Genomic DNA, 20,487 nt, shown 5'->3' on the forward strand with positions numbered 1-20,487 from the left:
TTTATCAGTATAGGTAGTGACGTCAACGTTCCAGTTTTACTCCAGTTAGGATGAAATACTTAGTCCAAATGCAAATAATAAAATATGTATACCAGGCCATCGTCGACATCATAGAATCTATCTAATCGAGGTCCATTCCATCGATGAATTCGCTTGCTACTTGTTCAGAGGGCCAGGATAGTCGGAGGTTGTATCAATAATCTATGACGTCAGCTGATATAATTTTAGGTATAATATAATAAGTGCATATAATTGTTCTTAATCGTAATATGAATTCTGAATACGACCCTGCTATCCCTACGCAAATTGTCGCAGAACTACTACCGGCAGCTTGACTGTTCAATGATCATACGCCAGCAATTGGATTTTTACAGAAATAACCATGGTGTGTCAACGAGTCGTACACTATTCACCAGTGAACTCGGTTCTAACATGGAGACCGAAGACAATTTTGTGGTCACTGTGGTGGACTTGTACAAAGAAAAGAAATGGCGAGAGATAGTGGACAGGTGTCACGACCACCCGGAGAGGAATAAATTGTTATGGGTGTTCCCGTCAGAGGCAAATTTGCGCTTCTTGACTGAATGTCTGGTAGAGCTGGGATGTAACGGGGTGCTCAGCATAGGGTGTGGTAGTGGCTTGCTGGAATGGATCCTCAGTGAGGCGACGGGTTGGTGTTTATTTTCATTTGTAGTTTGTTTGCGCTTGGATTCCCTTAGGTACATAGTACTATGTAGCATCTATAATATTATAACACTTTGCTGACCGGTGACGAGTAAACTCGTCGTTGCACTGGCGTGTAAGTACGTCCTCCTACCACGACGGGCAAGACCGTTTGGATTACAAAGCGTTCATGGCTAAAAAATTACTTTTCCTTGTATTTTGGTTTTTATTACAATTTTAGTTTAAATTCAAAAATTTCAACTATGACAGAATTCCCGGTCAACAAAGTGATAACATATTAACAAATGCCAAAGGAGACTGTACAAAAGTCGATTGCTTGGGTACCTCTGTCAATTTCGTGTTTCAACCGTGAAGCAGTTGTGTTTGCATGGCTGTGTTTCGGTTTGAAGGGTGGGATATGGCGTGAATTTACTGGGTACAAAGGAATAACATCTGAGTCCTCAGGAATGGCAACGCATGGGGGGTATCATGGGCGAAACAGTATACTTTGTTATGATCACGGTACTGCTCATGTCTATAGGCGACGGTTACCACTTTCCATCAGGTGGGCCGTCAGCTTGATTGCCATTCTAAGTTGTATAAAAAAATTCTATGGATTTCTACTTGTCTGGATGTCCCGGGTTCGATTCCCGGTTGGGCTAATTTAAGAAACGGATATTTCCGATTTAACTTGAGTCTGAGTGTTTTCGGTTGTACCCTCAGATGTTCGCTGCCTGCTTGCTCATAACACAGGGTATCATAGTTTGAGGATCAGGCGCTTGCAGTGATTGTGTGGCATTTATTATAATTTTTGGGGGGCCCGTATGATTGGTTGGCGCCTCAGTAGTATAAAAAAAAACTTTGGGGAAGTTTTTATTTTGATTGGTCATTGCCTTTTTTGGTACTTAATCTAACGAAGATGTGGATAATAACTACCTTATATATTTATAATAATACTATAAACAGTAAAATTCTCTGATCGTAAACTCTAGAGGGCGTGAGTTGGAATGTGATAGTAATCAGACATGTAACATTTAAATTTTTTTTAATATGGTAACAAAGCCATTAAGTAAACCAAATTAATATGAGGGATGACAGAGAGCTACTTGGCTATATTGGCGAGTGTTGAATTCACTAACGTTAAGTAACAATCTAGACCAATCTCTGATTGTTCTATCTGGGATTACAGTCATGTGTATTTTTTTCTTTTTTTGTAATCTATATTGCCTTTCCTGAATTCTAAAAACGTTATCAATATATTTTACAGGTTTTCGAGTATCAGGAGTAGAAGTAGATGGCGCTTGGTGGCAATGTAAATATGCCCCGCCTACTTTTATACCTCTCCTGCTCACTTCCTCCAAGTTAGACAAGAATGTAATGAATCTATTGTTAAGAGGAGACACGACAGCCTTGTTATTCTGTTATTTCAATAACAGAGATGCTTTTAACGAATATTTGAAATATTTTTCCGGAAGAGTGTTGATAATTATTGGTCCAGGGGATGGTAAAGGGGTCCATACGGATCCTAAGCCTTTTGGAGATGTCACTGATGACTGGATATTATACAAGTGGGAGGAGGTTAGAAATAGTAAAGACTACATAGCTGTTTACTGTAAAAACAACCAAGCTAAGGATGTTGAGATGATATATAAAAAGAAAGTTAATGTTTAACAATATATATTTATAAATAAACAGTCTAATATATGTTTATAAATAAACAGTCTTTTCAAAGTATAAAATATTTGCATTTCCTAATTATTATTTACATTCAATTTTTCATTAGTTCTATATTTTTGACATTGATTTTATTAGTGCATACCCTAACTGAAGTGTTCATCATGGGATCCTTCTTCCCTTGAATGAAGCTTGGGAAATCGTTACCGGAGCTATCAGACGGCGGCGCGTCCATGTTCTCCTTTTGATTTACAATTGGCACTTCGCTTATAATTCTATTCATTTCATTAACAGCTACATCGGTGGGCATGTTGTTGGCTGGAGCCTCGTTGTCTAAGAAATGGAAATCGTGCATCAAGTAAAGAGATTCTAATGGGAAATTCATATCATACCTGGGCAGCAATTTATTATCATCGGAATTGTCATCGATTTCTATGACGTCGTTCTGTTGATCATCAGACACTTCTGGCAACACAACTGCCGATAGATCTACATGTCCTGGCATGTACTGTTCTCCAATGAGATTATCTATTAAATACTGATCTATAATAGGTGGATTAGTGGCTGTATTGTTCATGGGTATGTTGTAAAATGCATCCGATTTAACTTCGTTTTTTATTTCGCTCATATTTTTATGGATATCCTCAAGCGGCGGGGAGGCTTTGTATTCTCTACTTATAGCTTGGTTGGTCAGTATGTTTGCATTGCACATCCGTTCCAAACTAGGCGATTGTGTATTTTGTTTTATTGTCGATTCTAATTTAATGTAACTTGGGTCGTTATTCTGTATTTTCTGCGGGGGCGGTAGCAATATTATCGAATTTACATTCATCTGTTGGTTGAAAGTGAACATCTGAGAGTCACCGTTCATGCCGCTATCGACAGGCGTTGTGGAGGAATCGTCCAACATTGTCTCTTGGGCATAAGGTAATATATCGTTTGGCGATTCACTGAGCACCGGCTCCGGTTGCAGCTGCATGAACTGTGTAGTGATTAAATTGTTGAACGTCACTGGACTGCCCAATCCAAACCGTTCGTTGTCTTCCAATCTTTTAAATGCCATTTTCTGTTGTGAATGGAACATGTTCTCTTCATCTGGCCCTTTTAAAATTAAATTACTTTTCACCGATATTTTAGGTTTCTTCCTTGGAACTCCCTCAGGCTCGTTTGAAATATTAACTGGGGAATTACTTGAAGATGGCACAGGGAGTATTTGTGTCGGCTTTATAATGGGCCCAGTAACTTTAGTCATTGGAAATGATAGTTTATCTACCGGCTTGAGCATTATGTTATTTCGAACAGATATCTGCGGAACGGGTGGCAATCTGATTGGGAAGTTACTCATGATATTATTCCCTATACTGTTTCCAATAGGAGAATGACTAGAAGCTAGAGAATTAACATTGTTACTTTGCAATAAAGACTGTTCCATTGACACAGATGTATTGAGGAATCCGTGTAAATTTGTCTGAGGATTATCATAAGATATCTCCAGGGGGTGTTGCTGAGTGAACTGATGTCTGTCCATTAAAGTGTCGTTGGAACTCTCAGAGATTAGACAATCTGAATTATTGTCATCTTTGCTTAAATCTGTAACAATTACTTGATTGTTAAAATCAGGTGGCTGCACATCGTTCGTTGACGTAGCACAGAATGTTTTCGAGTAGTCCTGTGGCATACTTTCTGAAAAACTGTCACAATCGTATACTTCAATGGGTATAGCGTTTACTGTTTTAGGACTAGATTCTTTACTTTGCTCCTTCTCTATCGTAACTTCATTGGCCGGACTCTCTGCTGTACCACTTGGTATGTTCCAGCTTGGTTTGTTTGTTTTAACTTTCATCATATCTACTAGAAGTTGTATACCTTCTTTATCTCTGTGTGTAGTGAGGTGGAGTACATATTTTTCTTTATTTACAGTTTTGAATTTACAGTAAGGGCATTGGTGGATGTCAGTGGAATTTACATTGGGATGTTTGGATATCATGTGTGAAGCGAACACAGTCGACTGTATGGTAGTGTATGGGCAGTATTTGCATTTGTACACTCCCTCTTTAGTGTGCTGTTTCTTGTGACGTCGCAACGCGTTGTGGTCAGCAGACCTGTAACTGCATTGGTTGCAAGCATATGGTTTATCACCTGCAAAATGATCATATTATATTGATTTTCCGCTTAATGAAAAAGTTTTTCTTCCTAATCTATAAATGATTAGCGATCCGCTCTGGTTAAAATAAATTAACATTTTATATTATCTTTAATAGGCAAATTTTTAATACTATGGCTTATATTATTGTAATTTTCGTAGGGATCTCAAATATTTTTTTAAATTATATATAGCCTATGTTACTTTGGTGATAATGTAGTTTTCTATAGGTGAAATAAATTTAAAAATTGGTTGAGTTTTTTTTTTATTTATCCATTGTAAACAAATTAATAAATAACCATACAAAAACTCAAATCTTTTTTTATAATATTGGTAACTATATATGAAAATAGTAGATAAGTATACATTCTATTATATTTCTTTAAATTTGATTCTTAATTCAATTAAGACCAATTTGTTACTTAACTTGGAGTTGTTTAAAGGGGACACCTATGTTTAATAAATGTGTTCAATGAGTTCAAGTGGTCAGTGGATCTCAAATTATGTAAAAAAAAGTAAACTTAGCAATCTTTTAATTTAGTAACCTGTCAACTTGTAAAATACAAAGCTTGTGACAAATATAACAATAGAAGAACATCCATGCAGCTTTGTTAACTATAATTTATGATAAATTCTACTATATATTGCTATAAATACCTACCAGTATACGTACAGTGCGAGCATTGTAGCGGATGCATCATACTAATATTGTTATGAAATATGGTTTTATTTGCTTAACGGATGCTTTTGTTTTGCGCTGTGGATAACTATTATTGGCTAATATGTAGTAAATGTAATTTAATACGTATTCAATTTTGTAAAAAGTTGTTGTTATCCCAAATAAAATAAATAAATGCATAAGTTTGTGATCAATTCAGGATGTTCACCATTCTTTCATATAAAAATTACTGAACAGATATAAATAAATTTGGTAAAGATATAAGTTATATCCTAACTTGGAACATAGAGTATTTGATATACAGATTCATACAGATGAAATTGTGAGATACAAACAAAGATCATACCAGTATGTGAGCGTGAATGTAGTTTCATCTCGGTTTTCCTAGCCGATGTGTAACTGCAGTAGATACATTTGAAAGGTTTCAGTTTCTCATGAACTGCAGATACATGGGTCTTGAGTTTCCTCTCATCATTGAATTCCTTCTGACAGATTGTGCACTGCACAACATCAGTTTCTTTCTTGTGAAACAATTTATGTTTCGATAATTGGTTTGCATTTTTAAATGCCTTTAAACATATTGAACCTGGTGATGAAGAAATAAAAGTATTTGTATGACACTTTATACAGTAACATTAATGTTTTGCATGGAATGAGATTTAAGTTTTGATTCTCATTGAAAGTATGACAGCAAAATTATTCTGTAGTTTGTTTGTTTGTTGTACTTGTGGTTTGAGCTGGGTATGAAACAATTATAAGTTACTAGCTTTTACATGTGGCTTGGTCTGTGGGATCTGAATAAAAAGTAACCAAATTTCATAGTGATTGGTTAAGTGATTAAAGAACTATCAGGTAACAAACAAACAAGCTCACTCTTAAAATGTTTGTAAGAATAGTAGAAAGTGTGACAGGACACCTTTATAATTTTAACTTGATTTGATCATTACATACACTGTTTATTTATTTATTATGTAGAATGTTTATAACAATCTGAGATGTATTATTATGAATTATAATAAATTATTTATGAAATTGATCACTTCTGTCTTAGGAATATGAGGAAAACAACAATAATTCTTGAATCCTCTATATCCTAATTTACACATTTAGTGTAGGAGACATTTAGTACATTACCATCTCCATGTCATGAACATAGCTAAAAATATCATTGGTCATACACTCCAAGCAACCTAATATAGTAACTTTGTTCTGTTATTATTTTTTTTACTATTAACTTGACTATAAATTGAAATATTAATTATAGGTTTATTACTTTTTGTTATAAGTTCATTTATTTATTTAATTAATGAGTCTTACAATTGAACCGTTTAACATAATAATAAACATACTTACATGTGTAGTTACTAACTGTCCCATGACATTTCATATGCAAATTAAGAAGTCTATACCTCTTGTAAGTCTTGAATCCGCATACCTCACATGTTGGCAACTCTAAGTCCACCTCGTGGACCTTCCACAGATGTGTGTGCAGTGCTTCAACAGTCAATAGCACTTTGTCACATTCAGGACAAACCAGCTTTCCATTTTGGTGACATTTTGTGTGGTATGTGAGCTTATCATCCGCTTTTAACCGTGTGTGGCATCCAATCACTGAACACAATTTCCCTAATCTCTTTTCTATATCTTTGCCTTTTGTGTTGTCACAAAGAGATTTGTTTAATTCTGGCATAGACACCTGTGACTCCATATTGTCTTTTGATGGTGATGTCAACTTGTTTGCTTCACTTGTCACACAAGGAAGAACCGATGATATTAAATCAGGTGTGACACTGGACACCTGTATGAGGTTACAACTCGTGCTTGACGTTGCTTCATCTGCTACATTTACATACTGTGTGGACACTTCATTCGTGTACACAATATTAATGCTAGCTTCTTGAATGATTTCTTTCGGATCAATTTTCTCAAAATTTGGTGTACTCATTTTATTCAACTCATCAACAGATATAAAAGCAACACCTTTTGGTAGGTTGTTTTTAGTGGCTACAGCATCAGGAATTATTTCAATCACTTGTGGTATCTTGACATCAGCGATTTCTTGCGAATTTGGCGAGGTTGATGTAATACTACTAGTATTATGGTCCTTTTTCAACTTCGTATTTTTCAAAGCAATTTGAACTAAACTTTTGATCATTTTCTTGACATCTTTAATCCCCATTTTATGGTGATTGCGTAAATGGATTCTTAAAGTCTCTTCGGTGTCGAAAATGCTATTACATCCTGGACATGGAATTTGTATGTTTTCTGCGAGGCCGTTGCTCTTAGCAAGGTCAGGATGAACGGTAAATAAGTGAAATTTAATGTCATCTTCAGCCAGTGCCATGTATGGGCAAGCTTCGCACTTGAAGAATGCTGTGGATCCTACTGATTTCTCCTCGTAAGACATGACCTTCTCTTTCGGTATCAGAGGTTTTGCATCGTTGTTGATTTCGTTCAAACTGTGCATGGCTGTCCCGTCCATTTTCGTTATAAAACATGATGAAGACATTTCACATATTTTTCATTTCAACTTCACATCTTTCATAATAACATAATATATACAAATATAAATACGAACAATGTGATAAAATTAATTTAGTATTTCTATTTAGAAATAAAAACAGCTGTAAACATTGGATTTTCATTCCTTCATAGATAGAGAAAAAAAACAAATGTTCATATGTCAATCAAAGCTGTATGATACTAAATCAGTGCAAAGATTAAATAACAACATGGTGTATTCTACGGTAGAAGCCATTTTAAAAAAAGAAGAAGAAGAACAGCTGTATTTTATTTGTGATCATATCCGATATCAATATACAAAGCGTGTGAGTAAAATAAAAAATTGTTGGCAATGCTTTTATGGAGCGATTTTTCAACTAAAATCACAATTATAAGATAGTATTATCTACATGATCGTTTATGGCACTGTTTTTTTAAAGTATTTGTATCTGGGTGTCCTATTGTTATGCTAGGTCTGTAGTTTGCCTACAATTATTTTAAACAATTAATATCGATATTACAGATTTACGTTCAATCCCATTACTTATTACTTCAAACTTCAAATTAAAAAGCTTTCATAGACTGTCATACCGTAATAATCTGTTAACAGCTGTCACAATCTTATTGGACGGTGTCATTCATAATTTATTGCTCAATTTTGCGGCGTGTTATTTCTAAATATTAGACGAAACTAATAAAAAAAAATAAAAAAATGAGCGTAAGTACACCAATAGTTTATTATTATTTGTTTGTTTAAACTTTTATTTGCAAAAATAATGTAAAATTTAAAACTTACAGTTGGAAATAGAGTCGATGGTGCGTTATGCATCACCTATTAATCCGGCGGTGTTTCCTCATCTAACGCTGCTATTGCTCGGCATCGGCATATTCTTCACGGCCTGGTTTTTCGTCTACGAAGTTACAAGCACCAAATTGTCCAGAGACTTATTTAAAGAACTTCTTTTATCCTTGGTCGCCGCATTATTCTCTGGATTCGGTATTTTGTTCTTGTTATTATGGGTGGGCATTTATGTGTGATATTGAACTAATTAAAATTTAATCTGTTTTGGCATTCCTGGAGAACATGTGTGGTTGATTATCAGTGATTAAATGAGTTTATATGTTTAAGAAATAAATTTTTATATTTAATATTTTTCTACGGTTTTATTTACTACTCATTGATATTGGGTATTTAGCAAGTATCATTGCACAACAGTGGTGATTTGCCTGTGCCCAAATCCAGGTTGATGGAATGATTAGTGACATCCTGATATGGTCCTTATATTAATATGTTAAAGTTTGTTTAAGCCTTAAAACTAATGCAATTGCCACTACCATATAGGATATGGTTGTACTAGGTAGGTTATATTATTGCTAATATGATATGATACAACAAGTATAATCATTTAAAGTTCTTTATTATTATTCAATTAAATTAAATTTATTTATTGCATTCTACAATATTATAAAAGATGTCAGTAATTGATATAGTATATTGTAGACCCTGTCGGGCACAGCAAATAGAAGCGAGGAGGGCATTATTACAGGATAAACTCTGCCTTTTAGGGATATATTACATTATCTAATACATATATAAGGGAGGAAAGGGATTATTAGTAATGGAGACTGAGAATCCCATTGCTAGCAATATACCTAACCAGGTCGACCTCCTCGCAGTTCCCCCTGGAAACTATCATGGTTAATTCCTGATGAATTCATCATGATGGGCTAACTGTCCTGTTTTCATTCTCATCTCTCACCCTTCACTGGTGCTCCGCCAGCGTAACCTGTTAGCGCAGGCGGGGTTACCATTTTATTTCAACCATCAAAAAAAAAATCATATATAAATAGAAATGTACATGTATATAGGGTCACAGTTAAATCAGTTCATGTACTTTTAATATTACTCCAAATTATAGACCACTAGTTTTTTACCTACTATATTGTACATATGGATTTTAGAAGTAGAATTTTTTTTTTAATAGACCACTGAGAATTTGAGATGTAGACATTGCATCCAATTTGATGTAGTTTTGTCTAATGCTGGAATAAACATGCTGAGAGTCAGACCAACAAAATTTCTAAAAATTATTGATTTGGCATCTATTGGTGTTATTAAGACCTTTTACTTGAATATCTCTTAAATATGGATATGGCCTCATTACAAATTTATTAGTAAGATAAAATTACAATATCTATGTTATGCTTTATATACAAACCCTATAGATACTGTCTCCTTTTGCATTCTTAAGGTTGGTTAAAAGAAACGCCTTTAAGGGATATCCACCTGTATATATTTCTTATTACCTTCTACAATGAACGCTCTATATTATATATTATATACTAGCTGACCCTGCAAACGTTGTTTTGCCATACATTATTTTTAAAAAATATATAAAATTGCGAATGCCAATCTAATTGGGAATTAAATGCATTTGAATTCAATAGGCACATCTGTAGTAATTCGTGGTAGCAATAATTTTTTGCTTCTGAACTTCGATAACGTTTTTAATTATCTGTATCGTTTTGTTGAATTTATGCAATGAGCCCACTTTGTGATAAACTTTGATTTTGAACGTAGAATTAATTTTTTGGCCGTTTGCAGCAATATTTTGAATTATTTCTGTTGCTCCAAAAAAATGTCATTTGGATATAACACAAATGGGACGAAGGTGCCCAAGCAGTTTCCTTCTGGTAATAGTTACGTTTAATATTATTATAAGTAATAAAAAATAAGAAGTGACACGAACGTGATAGTTTCAATAGAGAACTTAAATAGCTATAGACTTTAATGTTTGTAAACTAAAGAAAAATACATCGTAATTATTCATAGGATTTAATAAGCTGTGCGTATCAGCATTAACATTGCAGCAATTGTAATAAATAAACTAATTTTAATATTTAGTTATTGATTTAATTTTCTAAAAATAAAATACACACTATTTACATATATACAAATATGTTAGTAATAAAAAAATATTATATTATTGATTATACAGTCATTGAAATTTAGATTTAAATAATTACAAATAAAAATAGAATCATTTTATCGGTAATTCATAATTTTTATGTACCTAAAATATGGACAACACAAGTATTTTCGCGCCTTTTTTCTGCCGTGAGAGTCGTCACTCGGTTGGCAAATTTTAAGTTAGTACATAGCATAAAAACTGTGGAGTTATTGTAAATGGCAGTGCGGCGCGTGAATGAAACACGGGTTACCACAGTGGCGGATTAAGGTCATCAGAATCCCGAGGTGGGAAATTTGAACGAGTTTTAAGTAATTTATTTAATTTTACAAGCTTATTATTTAGTTCACATTTGTATGTATAAGCGTTTATGTTTATTTAGTTAAAATTTTGCAAATGAAATTTAAATTAGACATTAAGAATTAGATTTTTACATAGAATATGGATATAGATGAGGAAAATAAAGGCGTTTAAAAGCTCTCCCAGGATCAAAGGTGCGGGGCGGGCTGCCTCTTCCGCTAGTCCGTCACTACGTTATCGTCCAAAGTTGTGTGTGAACTCGGTACTGAATGGGCTAGCGTTAAAGCCGAAGTTATTGCTGTGGGTGGCCACCGTGTCTCTTGACTGGAAAATAATAAGTAAGCGTTAAAAATAACGAGTAGTAGTGGAATGCATATTATAGGTTTCTTAAAATTTTTTTTGGATAAAAAAACCGATTTACCATATCCAATAATTAATTGTATTCAATCGATCCTATTTGGTCATGGCTGGAAAGAAGCCATATAGTATATTTAAAAAAAGAAAAAGAATGATTTAAATTTTAGCATACCATTCTTGTATCTCTTTGTGTAATGTTTTTGTAACTATAATTTTGTTATTAAATAAATATAAAAAACACTAGTGGAACTATAAAAGTGGTATCATTTTGGAGTAAATCGTCTATATTTTTGGTCCTTCGAGCCGGATTATCGAGGATTAACGACAAATTTAAAAACTGCATTTTTGTACGAAGTCTGCGAGCGTCAATTGTTGTTGCTGAATATTGTATCGTCATATTGCAGCCGTAAGGACATTGAAGAAGAACTAAACATAGTGTTTGTAAGTGATAAGTGCTGGTGAACTGTGAGTACATTTTATTTATCTAATTACAGAAGACTAAGGAACTTACTCTAAACATTTCATATAAATATTTACTTGTAAAAACTTTGGATATTATTAAAACTTTAAAATTAAACTTATACAATGGATTCATATATAAAAGTACAGCTTGATTTAAATGAAAGAATTAGTAAGGCAAAGTCCAATTTCAAAAAGGCACCCAAGCAGCGACTTCGTTCTATAGATTATATTAGTACTAGATTGGAAGCTTTAGAAGAATTACGGCGTCAGTTTAGTTCGACACATACAAAACTCATTCAAAATACAAACTACAAAGATTTGAATGCTAGTTCCTACGTATGTAATAACGTCTATGATTCTACTGAAGAGTTATATATAGAATACAAATTTCTACTGAAGGAAGCGTTGACTAGTTTAAGGCAGTCTAGTACTGAAAGTGCGAGTTGTTCCGAACAAAACAATAGTAATAATGATCTTAATTGCAATTTAAAGCTGCCCAAGATATCTATATCTCCGTTCTCAGGCAAATATTCAGAATGGATTAGTTTTAGAGATCTGTTCGTATCATTGGTACACAATAATAAACATTTAGATGACGTACAAAAACTGCATTACTTGAAAGGATTGTTAGTTGGGGAAGCGGAGCAATTACTACGTCATGTACCGATTACGCATGATAATTACACTATTTGCTGGGAACAATTGGAGAGAAGATATAATAATAAAAAATATCTTTCAAACTGTATTCTGAAAAGGTTTATGAATCAAAAAAGCATCAGTATTGAATCAGCTAATACATTAAAGGAGTTCCTAGATACTACTAATGAATGTCTTCATGGGCTTAACAATTTAGGAATAGACATCAGTACTTGGGACGTGCTTGTTATTTATATTATATGTCAAAAATTAGATATGGAGTCTCGCAAGCAGCGGGAACTCAAAATCAGCGAGTTCTCAGATGAGTTACCTACCTTGAAGCAGTTCCAAGACTTTTTAGAAACTAGATTTAGAGCGTTAGAGTTTATTGATCCAAAATTGTGTAAGTCTAATGTAGTGCATAAAAGTAATGTTATTAATAATAGCCCTAAAGTATATCACACAACCAATTTTATATGTCCTTACTGTTCTGAAAGTCATCGTTTAGCAAATTGTAAAAAGTTTTCTAAAGAGGAAACTGATATTAGACGCGAATTCGTTCATTCCCAGGGTTTGTGCTTTAATTGTTTATGTTCAGGGCACTCAGTATATGCTTGTCGTCAAATCTCTCGTTGCCGTTTATGCAGACGGAAGCATCATTCTCTACTCCATCTAAAAAATGTTACCAATATCAATTCAACCGACACTACAGGTATCGCAAATCAATCGGTTGAACAAGATGTCGTTGCACATGCAACAACATCACCGTCTGTAGATCAATCCACTAGTGTCACGGCCTGTGTTTCGACCTCAAACTGTCAAGTCTTACTTGCAACAGCATTAGTTAGCGCACAATCGAAATCAGGTAATGGTATCACACTGAGATGTTTAATAGATCCAGGTTCTCAAGCTAGTTTTATTACTGAATCTGCTGTGCAATTGCTGACCTTAAAGAAGATACCACACAAAAGTGTAATTACAGGATTAGGAAGTGATCAGGGTCATTCATTGACCTCTAAGTCTATGGTATCGGTTTCATTACAATCACTTCATGATCCCAATTTTACATTTAAGGTTCAAGCTTTTGTCTTGAGTAAACTCACTTCAATCCTCCCTGAGAGGCAAATTATTGTAGAACTGTGGTCGGAGTTTTCAAATATCAAACTGGCAGATCCATAATTTCATACACCAAACAAAATCGATATTCTTCTCGGAGCAGATGTTTACAGTCAGATCTTGTTAGATGGTGTAATTAAAGGTCCACCAGGTGTACCTATAGCTCAGCGAACAACGCTTGGTTGGATTATTTCTGGCCCTGTTAATATAGATAGAAATAATATACAAAGGCCACTGATTAGTATGCATATTTCTCATGTAAGTGAAGATGACTTATTAAAGAAATTTTGGGAGTTGGAAGCTGAAAACAATATAGATATTAAAAAACATTTATCTGAGGAAGAAAAGAAATGTGAAGAAATATTTACAAATAGTACGAAGAGGGACAGTTCAGGAAGATATATAGTTAATCTTCCATTCCGTAGTGATGATCCCAGTTGTAAATATGGCAATTCTAAAATTATTGCAACTAAAAAATTTTTGCAACTAGAAAAAAGATTATCAATGGATCCTAATTTAAAAATTAAATACGCCGAAGTCATTTCAGAACATCTAGAATTAGGACACATGGAGAAAGTACCAATAACTGAACAAGATGATCCTGAAGCAGTCTATTTACCACACCATGCAGTGGTGCGGGAGGATAGAACCACTACAAAAGTAAGAGTTGTTTTTGATGCAAGTTGTCCTGGTACAAATGGCGTATCTTTAAATCAAGATTTATTAGTAGGACCCACTCTTCAAGCTGACTTGCGTCATCTCTTAATACGTTGGCGTCGTTATCCTATATGTCTTGTGTCTGATATAATTAAAATGTATAGACAGATAAAGGTTGAAGAAAGACATACTAACTTTCAACGTCTGGTATGGCGTGATCATCCGAAAAGTGAACTGCAACATATGAGACTATTACGAGTAACATTTGGAACGGCATCAGCACCTTACCTTGCTGTTCGGCGTTTACATCAAATTATTTATGATGAAGGCAAAAATTATCCTCTTGCTGCTGAAAGAGTTCTAAATCATTTTTATATGGACGATTTACTAACAGGTTGTGAGTCAGTCGAAGAAGGTATTCAAATCTATAAGGAGATAAATGAGTTATTGAAAAAAGGAGGATTTGAGCTTCAGAAATGGAGTAGTAATGGTGATGAATTATTGAAAGTAATTAATGAAGAAGAAGCTTCACAAGGAAGCGTGAAATTAAAAATAAATAGTGTTATGAAAATTCTAGGACTTACCTGGAATCGAAGATTTCAATTTAAATAATTTAATCCACAATAGTCAATTCGGTTTTTCCAAAGGTCGTTCAACTACAGACGCAGGTGCAGAGTTGCTTAGACACGTATTTGCTGCATGGGAAACTAAAATGGATGTGATAGGTGTTTTTTGTGACCTTTCTAAGGCTTTTGATTGCGTTGATCATAATACATTGCTAAAAAAACTTGCTTTTTATGGCGTCAAAGACAATGCTTTAAATTTAATAAAATCTTATCTATCTGATAGAATACAGAAAGTGAAGATTAGCAACGCTACGTCTGACGGGTCACTTGTGCAAATGGGTGTACCTCAAGGATCTATTCTCGGTCCATTTTTATTCCTAGTTTACATTAATGATCTCCCATATGCCATGCAGGATAGATGCGGCATAGTATTGTTTGCAGACGATACTTCATTGATTTTTAAAGTTAATAGAATGACTAATAATTATGACGATGTAAATAGTGCTTTGCGGCGTCTCCTGCACTGGTTTACAACTAACAATCTTATGTTAAACGCTAAAAAAACAAAATGTGTTAATTTCTCTCTAGCTAAAAGTTTTAATACTAATTGCAATATTAAATTAAATGACGAATCTCTCGAATTTATAGACTCTACTGTCTTTCTAGGAATCACACTAGATAATAAAACACAATGGGGTGCACAAATTCAAAGCCTTGCAGCGAAACTAAGTTCAGCAGCTTTTGCCGTGCGTAAAGTTAGACAGTACACTGATACTGATACTGCTAGATTAGTCTATTTTAGTTATTTTCATAGTTTACTCTCTTATGGAATATTACTATGGGGAAAAGCGGCAGATATTAAGAATATATTCATATTACAAAAACGTGCCGTTCGAGCGATCTACTGTATGAAGAGTCGTGACTCATTAAGAGAGAAATTCAAAGAGGCAAATATTCTCACCGTTGCTTCTCAATTTATATATTCAAATATTCTATATGTTCATAAAAATCTTGACTTATTTCCAAAAAACAGCAATATTCATAATATTAATACTAGATTTAAAGACAAACTTGCTGTCCCCAAGTATCGTTTAGAAAAAGTTAATAGGTCTTTTATGGGAATAGGTATAAAAATTTACAATAAGATACCAAAGGATATGTTGGAATTACCCTTAAATAAATTCAAAACATCTGTTAAATCATATTTACTGAGCAAAGCCTATTACTCACTAAACGATTACTTGAATGACGAGTGTGCATGGCAATAGTTGTTCATGCACTGAATTTTCATTTAATGTTAGACATAGACACCTATATAAATATACATTGTAAATAAACTGGCTTTAAAAAAAAAAGTAATTCAATTGAGTTTCTTGCCAGTTCTTCTCAATTGGATCTATATACCGAACTGGACGGTAGGGTAAATATAAAATTATAATGTAAAAATTTGACGTTCATAAGCGGCTAAAATGTCCTACATGAATAAATGATTTTTGAATTTGAATTTGAATTTGAAGCAGTGATCATTTTGAATATGTTGTACAACTGCCTCAAGTGAAGACACCTGTAACTAAAAGAAAAGTTATTTCTGATATTTCTTGGATTTTTAATTCAGTTGAATGGTTACTGTCTGTTATTATTCGAGCAAAAATATTCATTCAAAAGTTATGGCTCTCTGAAATAGGTTTATATGAAGAATTACTAATACAACTTTTGAATAAATGGTTACAGTATCTAAAGAATCTTCAAGAAACTTACCTGGTTGATGAATTAAAGAACCTGAACGAAAAAAGAAAGATTAGCAGTAGTGTTATTATAGGTAGTATTATTATTAGTAGATTAGAAAAGAAAATTGTACTTACCTTCTGGAATCCGTGGAATGATGAAGATGAAACTCTAAGAGTTGATGGCCAGTCACAATGTACTAATATTAATGGTACATATCATCAGTACATTATTTTACACAGTTTTCACATTATAATCTCATTAATAATATATAGAAGTTTACTTGAGCATCTCCTTCGGTTTCATCATAGATATAAATGTAATCATAAGGTCCCACAACTACAAATAGATGACATAGTGTTGGTGATGGAGAATGATCTTCCGCCAGCACGATGGCTTTATGGTATTATAGTTGATAAGCACCCGGGAATGGACGGTGTTACATGTGTTGTTAGTTTACGCTGCAAAAACAGCATTATAAAAAGGGCTGTATCAAAACTTTGTTTTCTACCGTTAACTGAATAAGTTATTTTGTTTATTTTAAGAGTGAGCGTCTAATATTAATTGATAACTATAATTTAGGTCTAAAGCAGTTCAAAATATTATGTTATGTTTGTTCATTATTATATGTAGTGTAATATTGTTAAATTTCTATCAAGGACATTGTTTATTCTCTAGTTATCTTATTTCTGTGGAGTATTTATTCATGGTGGGCGGATTAAGGACAATATTGTCATATAGTCCTTGGTGGGCGGTATGGTCATGGCTGGAAAGAAGCCATATAGTATATTTAAAAAAAGAAAAAGAATGATTTGAATTTTAGCATACCATTCTTGTATCTCTTTGTGTAATGTTTTTGTAACTATAATTTTGTTATTAAATAAATATAAAAAACACTAGTGGAACTATAAAAGTGGTATCATTTTGGAGTAAATCGTCTACTATTTGTCATCATTAGTATTTTAATAGTAACTGATGTTTAGTTAAACAATGTTAATAAATCTTTTAATTCCGATCGAAAATTGTAAAATAAATGTAACTTAAAAAAAATTATAAAAAGGAGCAAGTTACCGGATCCGCGGATTCTTTTGTAGGCGTGCTATCGTAGTTGAACTCCATCATATCTTCGACGCCGACCAAATCTGATGTATCTGACGTGTCACTGTTGGAAATATGTATATAAATGGTAAATATATTTATTTACTTTTTCAAACAAAATAGTTATTTTTAACTTCCAATGTAAAAAGAAGAGTGTTATACGTTTGCCTTGTTTATGTGTCTGCTTCGTAGCTTCTAATTAAATTTACTGATTATGATGAGTTTTTGTTTGAAAGCTACTGTTCAGCCGTTTTGAGGTCATTAGCTTTTTTTTAGGTTTATTTGTGTCGAGGATTTATTAAATTTTTAATAAATTTATAGTTATTAAGTTAGCTGTTAGTATTCAATGAATGTCTCTTGGTGTAGAAGTGTTAATGATCTCATTAGTTAGTCTTAATGATCTCATTCCATGTCAGATTTAGCAAAAAGGTTACTAGATACCATTACAATCTTCTCCCTCTCACTATAAGACAATTCTAAACGATGGAGTATTGTACGATTACCTCAAAGTGTCGAAGTCTGGTGCCTTGATGGACTCGTTCCATATAGGATTGGAGCCCTCAGCGGCGTGCTTGTTAGTGCCGGGTGCGATGCCGGCTCGGTTCAGTCCAGAGTCTACAGACCCATACTTGGTCATTGATAGTGCTTGCAGTTGGCGGTTTAGACTGAAATTACAAAAAATCTTAGTGTTTGAGAATGCTCGATTTATGTTGCTGAGAATAGTTGGCATAGTAATAATGTAAAGAGCGCGGCGTGGAGTGAAATTAGTAATTTACTTTATTGCGAGATTGTGAGCGACTATCGTTATAAGAAAAGGTTTACATAGCAGAGCGCTACTGTACATTATTGCTATATACAAAATTACATTAATATGACGACATATATGGAAACAAAATTAATGTTAGTTTCCGTTACATAATAAATATTTAGAAAATATCAGATTTTTTTAAACCTTTTAAAATTCTGCTAAAATAAAAGGGTATTTAGGAGTCCTTGTTGATAAAAATCGTTAATTGACACTTATAGAAAGACTAGACTGAGGCTTTGCACGCGGGGTATCTTGTTTCCTTTTTAGGTTGCAATTTTTTAAAATCTTTTATTAGCATTCACTAACGTTATAAAATAAATTTATGTTCTAAATTTCAGCTTTCTAAACTTAGTGTTTTGATTGTACGTTAAAGTTAGGCGAAATGATTTTATGAACATAGTTTAAAAGAACCCATGTCTAGCAGTGGAACGTTAATTGGTTGTAACGATAATGACTTACGCTTTCGTCCTAATGACGAACGTAAGAAGCAACAGCAAACACATGAAGGCGAGCAACCCGGCGAGCGCGGCCAGCACATATATGATAGTAAGGCTGGAGTCTATGCCGGGGTTGGGGCTGTTCTCGGTCACGAAGTCCTGTAGTACCAGCAGCTCGGTGTTCAGGGTCATTTGGATGGAGCGTAGCAGTAGTGTGTCACTGCGGAGTCTGGAATGTAAACATTGAAGTTAGAATATTATGTTTAGATATTAAAATTGCTGTTTAATGAAAAGATGGCGGGTATACATACAGGCACTTCACAAAATATAAAGAGCAGCTACTGCTATTGTTACTAGCTAATTTATTTTATACTACAAAAATGGAAATACAGATGATCTCACGGTAAACAATTCCAGTAGCTTATGAATGCTAGCTGCTCTAGAGATGACATGTGCATGTTGCTAACCCTGAAGAAATGTTAATATACCTTTTTTGAAGAACCTCATACTATGGTCTTTAAAATACGGTACTGAGGGATAGAAATTGTTAGTAATAACTGCCAATAAACATATAAATAAAATAAATTGCTAGCAATATCAGGACGAACTCCCCGCTGTTCCTCTGGAAATCATCGTGGTTAATGTTAAAAATGTTTCACGATGGGCCAAATGACCTGCTTAATTCTCACCAATTATCCCTCACTGGTTGTCCGTCATTGTATACTGTTACCATAGACGAGTGAACCATTCCATCTTCATCCATTAAAAAAACCATGGTATTTTTCATGCGTTGTTATTATTGAAGACTACTCACTCTTCGATTTCGTCAGCCAGTACGGGCTCGTTGTCGCGTATGAAGTGCGCGCGCACCTCGGTCACGTCCTCAAGCATGACGCCGCTCGAGTCGCTCGCCGGCACCACTTGGTCGATGTTGCATGTCATCGAGAACCCAGCACTGAACGTTTGCGCGATCTGCCAATAAATTTACTGACACTCCTCTACTCCAACACAGAAACACACAACGAAAGTCTTCATTCTAGTTTTTCTTTCTAAGAACTATTTGTATTGCTTTATGTGTGTTCACAATGTACTTAGTTAATTTTGTGATTAATTTTTTACAGAAAGATTAGGTAATTGTTTTTGACAGATCTTCTTAGACTTCCCCTTTTTTGAATTTTTGATGAAATTTAGATTAAAATGTAGTTAAAGGTATCTCCGTCAAATCTTGGTCGCCGTTAGTAAACCAAATGTTTATCGTAAATTATATATTTTTTAGCCGTGTAGGTATCGGTATTGAATAGGTCACTCCTTCCTTTCCCGACTAAGGGAGCTTATAGTGGAGGGATGGATAGCAGCGTTCATCTTAAAACATCACCAACAGCGAGACTGCGGTTGTCAACCCGTCAGCCAGGGGGGAAAGGGATTGTTAGTAATGGAGTTTGACAGCTCCATTGCTAGCAATATGCCCTTATTAGGTCGACCTCCACGTGGGTCCCCCTGGAAACCATCGTGAACAATTCTTGTTGAATTCGTCACGATGGGCTAACTGACCTACTTCATCTCCTCACCTATCATCCTTCACTGGTGCCCCGCCGGTGTATACCGATAGCGCGGGTAGGGTTACCATTCCATTATCATCCATTAAAAAAAAGAAAAACCCGTCAGCCAAGCGTGGTAATTACTGGCAGAACCCCA

The 20,487-nt window shown here is 34.2% G+C and overlaps 4 protein-coding genes across 4 annotated transcripts in view; 2 read left to right on the plus strand and 2 right to left on the minus strand.

The window, feature by feature from the left end:
- The first annotated feature begins 305 nt into the window (after nt 1-305).
- On the plus strand, nt 306-2,421 carry LOC128202632 (uncharacterized). The gene is made up of 2 exons (XM_052903620.1): nt 306-670; nt 1,931-2,421. Exons 1-2 carry the CDS (start codon nt 343-345, stop codon nt 2,332-2,334), a joined length of 732 nt encoding a protein of 243 aa, XP_052759580.1. The 5' UTR covers nt 306-342; the 3' UTR covers nt 2,335-2,421.
- Nucleotide 2,422: 1 nt separating this feature from the next.
- LOC128202630 (RE1-silencing transcription factor-like) lies at nt 2,423-7,826 on the minus strand. The gene is made up of 3 exons (XM_052903618.1): nt 6,513-7,826; nt 5,506-5,745; nt 2,423-4,476 (listed from the first exon to the last, which is right to left on the minus strand). Exons 1-3 carry the CDS (start codon nt 7,666-7,668, stop codon nt 2,432-2,434), a joined length of 3,441 nt encoding a protein of 1,146 aa, XP_052759578.1. The 5' UTR covers nt 7,669-7,826; the 3' UTR covers nt 2,423-2,431.
- A 394-nt stretch (nt 7,827-8,220) lies between these two features.
- On the plus strand, nt 8,221-8,814 carry LOC128202633 (transmembrane protein 258-like). The gene is made up of 2 exons (XM_052903621.1): nt 8,221-8,379; nt 8,460-8,814. The coding sequence occupies exons 1-2, from the start codon at nt 8,374-8,376 to the stop codon at nt 8,697-8,699; spliced, it is 246 nt and encodes an 81-aa protein (XP_052759581.1). The 5' UTR covers nt 8,221-8,373; the 3' UTR covers nt 8,700-8,814.
- A 1,118-nt stretch (nt 8,815-9,932) lies between these two features.
- Nucleotides 9,933-20,487, minus strand: part of LOC113519065 (cadherin-23-like) — a 51,315-nt gene continuing 40,760 nt past the window's right edge. The window contains 5 exon segments of the mRNA XM_052903617.1: nt 9,933-11,254; nt 17,521-17,611; nt 18,051-18,212; nt 18,815-19,021; nt 19,607-19,764. Coding sequence (XP_052759577.1) covers nt 11,165-11,254; nt 17,521-17,611; nt 18,051-18,212; nt 18,815-19,021; nt 19,607-19,764 — 708 coding nt within the window. The 3' untranslated portion in view covers nt 9,933-11,164.

This window comes from Galleria mellonella, unplaced genomic scaffold, assembly GCF_026898425.1.
Source record: "Galleria mellonella isolate WM207_F2 unplaced genomic scaffold, CSIRO_AGI_GalMel_v1 utg1408, whole genome shotgun sequence".
Lineage (NCBI taxonomy): Eukaryota > Metazoa > Arthropoda > Insecta > Lepidoptera > Pyralidae > Galleria > Galleria mellonella.